The 6831-nt window shown below is 48.8% G+C and overlaps 1 protein-coding gene across 1 annotated transcript in view; it reads right to left on the reverse strand.

Annotated features, from left to right (window-relative positions):
* Positions 1–6190: 6190 nt before the first annotated feature.
* Positions 6191–6831, reverse strand: part of Blm (BLM RecQ like helicase) — an 80398-nt gene continuing 79757 nt past the window's right edge. Inside the window, exon 22 of the mRNA XM_021167779.1 lies at positions 6191–6536. Coding sequence (XP_021023438.1) covers positions 6359–6536 — 178 coding nt within the window. The 3' untranslated portion in view covers positions 6191–6358. The remainder of the gene's footprint in view (positions 6537–6831) is intronic.

The following is a 6831-nucleotide window of genomic DNA, read 5'->3' on the forward strand; positions in this document are numbered from 1 at the left end:
TGTGCACACAACAGTTCCTGAAGAGACAAGGTTGCATCTGGGTCCCTGGACTGAACCTTTGACTACTCTGGGGGTTCTTTTCTCTTCTACCTTGCTCTACCCCTCTTCCTTTCAACCCCCTAACATTAGGTAGGAGAGAAAGAAGAAGGGAAGGAGGGAAGGAGGGAGGGAGGGGGAGAGAGAGAGAGAGAGAGAGAGAGAGAGAGAGAGAGAGAGAGAGAGAGAGAATGAGAGAGATCAGGGGTAGGACAAGGTGCAGTTAAAACCATCTGTTTTGTTTGGTTTTTGGTTTTTGGTTTTTGAAGACAGGGTTTCTCTATGTAGTCCTGGCTGTCCTGGAACTCACTCTGTAGACCAGGCTGGCCTCGAACTCAGAAATCCACCTGCCTCTGCCTCCCAAGTGTTGGGATTAAACCATATGTTTTTAACTGTTAAAAATCTTGTGTTTTCCCACCTGTCCACTTTGTTCCCAGAAATAACGACTCTGAGACTTAATAGTTCATGAATAAATGCCTAGGCCAAAAGCTTTGCTTGATCCCCGAGTAGCTCATGGCTTAACAGCCTGTTTATTCTAGTCTAAGTCTTGCCATGCGACTGGCCACCTGGTCCTCAGTTTCATGTGACAATCCTCTTCTGTGTCTGGAGTGAATCTCCTGCGCCTGAATATCTCCCAGAATTCTCTCTCTCTCTCTCTGCTGGATATCCTACCTTCTAATCCTGCCTCAGCTCATTGGCCATAGGATTTTTTATTGACAGCTTAAGCTTCCATACATTGCACGAGAGATTACCTCTATAAAAGGCAATGATATCTTTAGACCACTTCCTGCTGATTAGGGGCAAGTTTGATCTTTGCCATCAGGATATCTACTTTCTTCTCTTCTCCTTTGCATGACTATTTGACAAACCACAATCAACAGCAACTAGCAGCATCCAACCACCAACCAGCCACACGCCTATCGGGGCCCTAGCATTCAGACATCCTCTGAAAAGCCCCCCAAACGCCAAATGTCACCCACTCAAAAAAACTATCTGCAACTGGCAAAATCGTACTTCTGCTAGAGCATGAGGCAAATCAGTCAGCTGCTGTGGACAATCTAAGGCAGCCCCACATCCCACACTTGGGATTAAACAAAACATGTCCTTACAACATTCCTGTGTTTTCAAAGAAACCAAAATTCTCACTACAGGTCCCCATCACCTTCTGCCTGGGCAGGTGACTTGGCTAAGGGTGATTGTCTCACAGTGGAGAGCATCAAGCCACAGAGCTTTCTGTTTAGGGGGTGGCTGCCCAGATGGTGAGGCAAGGGGGTTTGTTTGTTCTTTCCAGTAGGTGGAGGGAAGACAGGGAGTCAGAGAGCCCCATTGGGGCCGACCAGAAACCAGATCCCTGGCCAAGAAGTCCGACCTTCAGTGCAGCTCCTGTGCACGTTCCACGTCACGCATAACTGGCCCCACACTCCTGGCTTTGCTGTCTTTCCTTCTCTGGGGTGTGTGTGTTCCCACTGCCTGCTGAAGGCTACGGCTGGGTTTGGGGCCAATTAGTATTTGTAGACTATCTGGCCAGAAGGACATGGTAGCATATACCCGTGGTATATTTACTTGGGAGTTTAGGGGTTAGATTGAGCATAGAGTGAGACCACACTGCCTGCCTCTCCTTTAAGAGGGATATCCACAACCACCAGGGAGGGAGGCAGTGACAGGGTTGATGTTTATTGTGTAGATGAGAGATTGAGCTGATTCGGGTGGTATGGACCTATAATTTCAGCTACTCTGGAGGCTAAGGCAGGACTGCATGTTCAAAGTCTTCCTGGGCAATTTAGTGAGACTGTCTCAAGAAGTAAAAAGAGAACCTGGTGGTGATGGCTCATGCCTTTAATCCCAGCACTTGGGAAGTAGAGCACTTGGGACCTGAGTTCAAGGCCAGCCTGGTCTACAGAGCAAGTTCTAGGACAGCTAGGACTACACAGAGAAATCAAACCCAACTAAACCAACCAACCAACCAACCAAACAAACAAACAGGAGGCTCAGCGAGGCCACGGAGCTTACAGTTCCCTGACTTTTGAGGTCAGGGCAGTGTCCTGCTGATCCTTCCTAGGCAGGACACAAGAGCCCCAGCTGATTCTAGATGCTCAGGTCCTCACTGTGTGCCAGGCACAGGCAGTTGGGAGGGACGCTGTCTACTCTAGCTTGATTGGGCACTTGTACAGCACAGCCACCAGAAGCTGTCATTCCTCTGACATTACTAGAGTTACTGTATGCTGGTCAAGAGGAGAGGGAGCTCAAGGTGCCTCTTATGGAAGAGACCCAAGGATGCTGAGCTTCCGCTGGCCTCTGGCTATAACAAGGCTTGGTGTCACCGGTGTCCTTCCTTCCAGCCAGGTTAGGATGCCAGAGGCTGCTAACAGCCAGAAGCTCCAGGTCAGACTTCTCAGTTCAAGCCTCACTATGTCCCAAGGGTCACTGCCTAGGGGTTCTCCTATGAGAGAATCTTCCCTGACAGAGGTGTAGCCCTGCCTTGGCAAAGGGTCACACAGTTCCCAGCAGGGACTGAGACAGAGGCAGGCCAGGCTGCCCTTTGTGTGAGTATGGCTGGCCCTGCAGAGTCCACAGGGGCAGACAGATCTTTTGGGGGAGGGGGGAGGTAAGCTCTGTACTGTAAACAGACCTCAGTGTAGGGCCATACAGAGTATTATCCCTGCCCCCTCCTGCCAGCTCTCAGGCCAAATTCCAGTGTGCATACTTGGCGGGATGTAGGGATCTAGCCCCAGGCCCTACATGAGGGTTGGGGAGAATGGCCTACCTTACCCGGGCTCTGTGATCTTAAGTTCTGGCTTATCTTGTTCCTTGTTATTTTTAGCCATCAGCAGAGCAGGTCCAAAGGCTACCCCAACCACTGTGTATCTTATTCCCTCCTCATGTGGGTCGATGAACCATGTGGTAAAAAATAGGAGCTGTAGTGTTTGGAAGCCCAAGCTTGCAAGGTCTGGACCTTGGAGCTTTGTTCTGTCCTACACAGCTCTGAGCCCTTGCCTCAGAGCACTTAGGAGCTAAGCACACAGATCACAGCACCCTGCAGGGCTGGGCGCGAGTTGCCTGCTGGGTGAGAGTCTTTGGTCCCCACCAGGGAGGCTACCCAGGGACTGTGAGAGTTGTCGAGGAGGCTGTCAGAGCTCCATGAGGGAATCTGTTCAGGACACAGTCCCTCTGCCTAGACTCTGTGCCCTGGAGGCCTTACCCAGCCTGGGGCCAGACTTTCAGGCCTATGGCAGTTCCTACCTAGTTATGGAACCGGAGAGAGTTCGGCTGGGCTTCTGGAACTTTTTAAAGATGGAGGGAGTCTTCTAGGCTGTGGTGAGATGTGGAGGTACAGCAGTTTCTCAGTTAAGAGCAGGACCCTGGGCCTCCATGTCCTCCTGTGGAGAAGCTGTAGCTGAGCCATGCAGGCTGGCTGTCCTTGGAGACTCCTGCGAGGCAGCAGCACAGGGCAGGATAGGGCAGGAGGGCCCGAGGCTTTGGGAAAATGCAGCTGGGAGAGGAGGCTGGATTGCTTAGGGAAAGAACAGAGATTCGGGAGCATGTAGACCTGGATCAGACATAACTGCTGTCCTAACTGCAACATGTTTGAGAGTGTGTTAGCTACACCAGGAAACCCAGAGACAAACTGGGACTCCATGGTAGAGCCCTGTGTTACCCTACTTGTCTTAGGGTTTTACTGCTGTGAACAGACACCATGACCAAGGCAAGTCTTATAAAAAACATTTAATCGGAGCTGGCTTACAGGTTCAGAGGTTCAGTTCATTATCATCAAGGTGGGAGCATAGCAGTATCCAGGCAGGCATGGCACAGGCAGAGCTGAGAGTTCTACATCTTCATCCAAAGGCTGCTAGTGGAAGACTGACTTCCAGGCAACTAGGGTGAGGATCTTAAGTCCACACCTACAGTGACACACCTACTCCAACCAGGTCACACCTATTCCAACAAGGCCACAATTCCAAATGGCGTCACTCCTTGGCCCAAGAATCAAACCATCACACTACTCATTACCATTTCCTCGCTGCATGTGCTTGGGGAAGTTACATAAACCTTTCTGAATCCTGCTTCCTACACAAAAAGGAAAAGGACACCACGACGCATCGCTTCACAGTCTGGAAGAGGATGGGTGTGTGCACACTGAGTGGCCTTGGCATACACTTGACTCTTCATGTTTTCTTGTGAGGTCATGGAAGACCATTTGCCCTTGGAAGTGATCAGAGGTCACCTATCGGCTCTGGAATACAAGGACCTCAGGGGTGTATGCGTAAGTCAGAGAGGTTCCATGGATGCTGGCCAAGCCTCCACATCACTGTTCCTAGGGGAAGGTTTCTCTTCAAGGCTCCGCCCCACAGTTACCTGGCAACAGCTAGGTATGCCTAAGTATAAAAGGGGCTTTTTGTCCCCTCCTGTCTCTCTTGTTCTCTTACCCTCTAAGACCCTTCTCTCCCCACTCCCCTCCTCCCTCTCTGTGTTCATGGCCGGCCTTTCTGTCTCTAATCCCTCAACTCCCCTCCCATGTCCTAAATAAACTCTATTCCATACTATATCTGTATGGCTGGGACCTCAGGGGAAGGGATGCCTCAGCATGGGCCCACAAAGGCACCCCCTTCCACCTCACCATTCCTTGGTTTAACAAATGTATTTCTGGCTTCCCTTTCTCTTTTCATTTATTTTTATTTTTGGCTTTTCGAGACAAGGTTTCTCTGTATAGCCCTGGCTGTCCTGGAACTCACTCTGTAGACCAGGCTGGCCTCAAACTCAGAAATCTGCCTGCCTCTGCCTCCCCAGTGCTGGGATTAAAGGCGTGTGCCGCCACTGCCCGGTCCCTTTCTTTTGTGATAAAACACAAACTGTTAGACCTTTCCTGGTGTCCTGTCTTATCATTTTGGAGAGAGGGTCTCATGTGGTCTAAACTGTGGTCAATGTCTCACCTTCCCTAAGGTGATCGCTACGCAGAACATCTTCACTGGGGCCCAGCTCAGGCCAGCTTCAGTCACTTGCTTTTGCTCGCTTCCTCTTGGGGTTACCCAAGTGCAATGATGCATTTCCCAGGGTACCTGCTCAGACTGGAGGCCATGTTGGAGGAAGGAGGCAGCTGCACTTTCAGTATCAGTTCCAAAGAGAATGCTTCTCCAGAGCTGAGTGAAGCTCTAGGACTTGCCTGAAGCGGAGTTGCCTTTGATACAAACTGCCGGGCGTGTACAAACCTTCCTTCTGGATGGGCTGCCACAGAGATTGTTGGGCCTTGCCAGACGCCCGGCTCTCCAGGTAACCTTGGCTACTTGGTCCATCCTTTCTTCTTTTTACCCCTACAGGAGTCAAAAGAGAGCTCTCGAAGGCTTACTCAACAACCAGCTCTCAGCTAACACATTTGGCTGGTCTCTTCACTAAACTGCCAAAGGTGGTCCCTCAGCATAGGTGTATGGCCATCTGATGCCACCCCAGTTCTGAGGTCTCAAGACAGTGGTCTGCAGGCTTCTAGCTCCCTTCTCCTGAGTGAGGTCAAGGATCTGGGCATTACACAAAGGGCAAACTAGGAAACATATCAATATTTAATACATTCTTGTGAGCAATCTATTTTTTTTGTTGTTGTTGTTGCTGTTGTCTATCTTTTCCTTCCTTTAAAAAGAGAATGTTTCTCCATTGCCCAGATTGGCCCTGAACTCCTAGGCTCAGGTGATCTTTTTGGCTCAGCCTCTGGAGCAACTGGGACTATTAGCTGTAACACTATACCCAGCCCTAGTGTTGACAATTTGACAGGCAGAAGAACAGCACCTCATGTTTTAATTTGTACTTTTAATTAGGGAGATGGAGTATTTTTCATCTATTTGTGGGCCACTGGAATTTCTTTTGTGGAGACTAGGCTATTCACAGCCTTTGTTCTGCTGTCTTCTATGCTGACTTTTTCTTAATGATTTATAGGTACTCTTTGTATATTATAGGAATTACTATGTAATAGATTTTCTGTTTTCTCTGTCATTTGTCTGTTGGTTTTGTCAAGGCTGTCTCACACAAGAAGTTCTACAGTTTCACAATGTCCCATGCTGCCTTCCCTTGGCTTCAGCCGTCATGTTCCCCTCGGGATTTCTCTGGGGTGGATGATTCAGCCATTGCTACAATTGTTACAGATGCTCTGAGAAACAATGGCCACTACATGTGCAGTAGCACCAAAGAAAATGTTTATTTAAAAATAAGAACTATCACATGAGATACATTTAAATATTAATAGATAGAAGTGAAAACTTCAAATGCTGTAACAAGACTAACAGCTTTCTATTCACAGATGGTCAGATGCTGACAAACAAGATCCATGCGCAGAGAACTGTTAGGAGAAGGCATATGAAGGCCTGAGGAACGTTCTATTTACAGGCTTTGGAGGAGCCATAATCCCCAGTTTTCTACTGGCTGATGATGTTGCTTGAGAAGCACATGAGGCCGAGCGGGATCCAGTGACACCATAGAATTTACTTTTAGAAGACGTTTTTCTGCATGTAGTAGAGCCCCTAAAATGTGGCAAAGAAAAGAAAATTAAAATGCTAAATGAGGCGAAGTTAATAATCTTGTCTGTTAACTTGCCAGGAGAACAAACATGATTTTCCTTGGTCTTAACATTTGTCTGCATTTTCTGTCTGGAAACCCCACGAGAGGGTAAGTTGCCCTACCCCAGTACTCAAGTATGCTCTGAATTTCTTTCTAAAGTATCTCAGTTCATGGCCTGTGACCAACCACAGACTCTCCCTCTAGCCACACCTTCCACAGCCTATAGCCGGAATCCTCTGGGTCTATTCTAACAAAGAG

The sequence above is a fragment of the Mus caroli genome, chromosome 7 (genome assembly GCF_900094665.2).
Source record: "Mus caroli chromosome 7, CAROLI_EIJ_v1.1, whole genome shotgun sequence".
Lineage (NCBI taxonomy): Eukaryota > Metazoa > Chordata > Mammalia > Rodentia > Muridae > Mus > Mus caroli.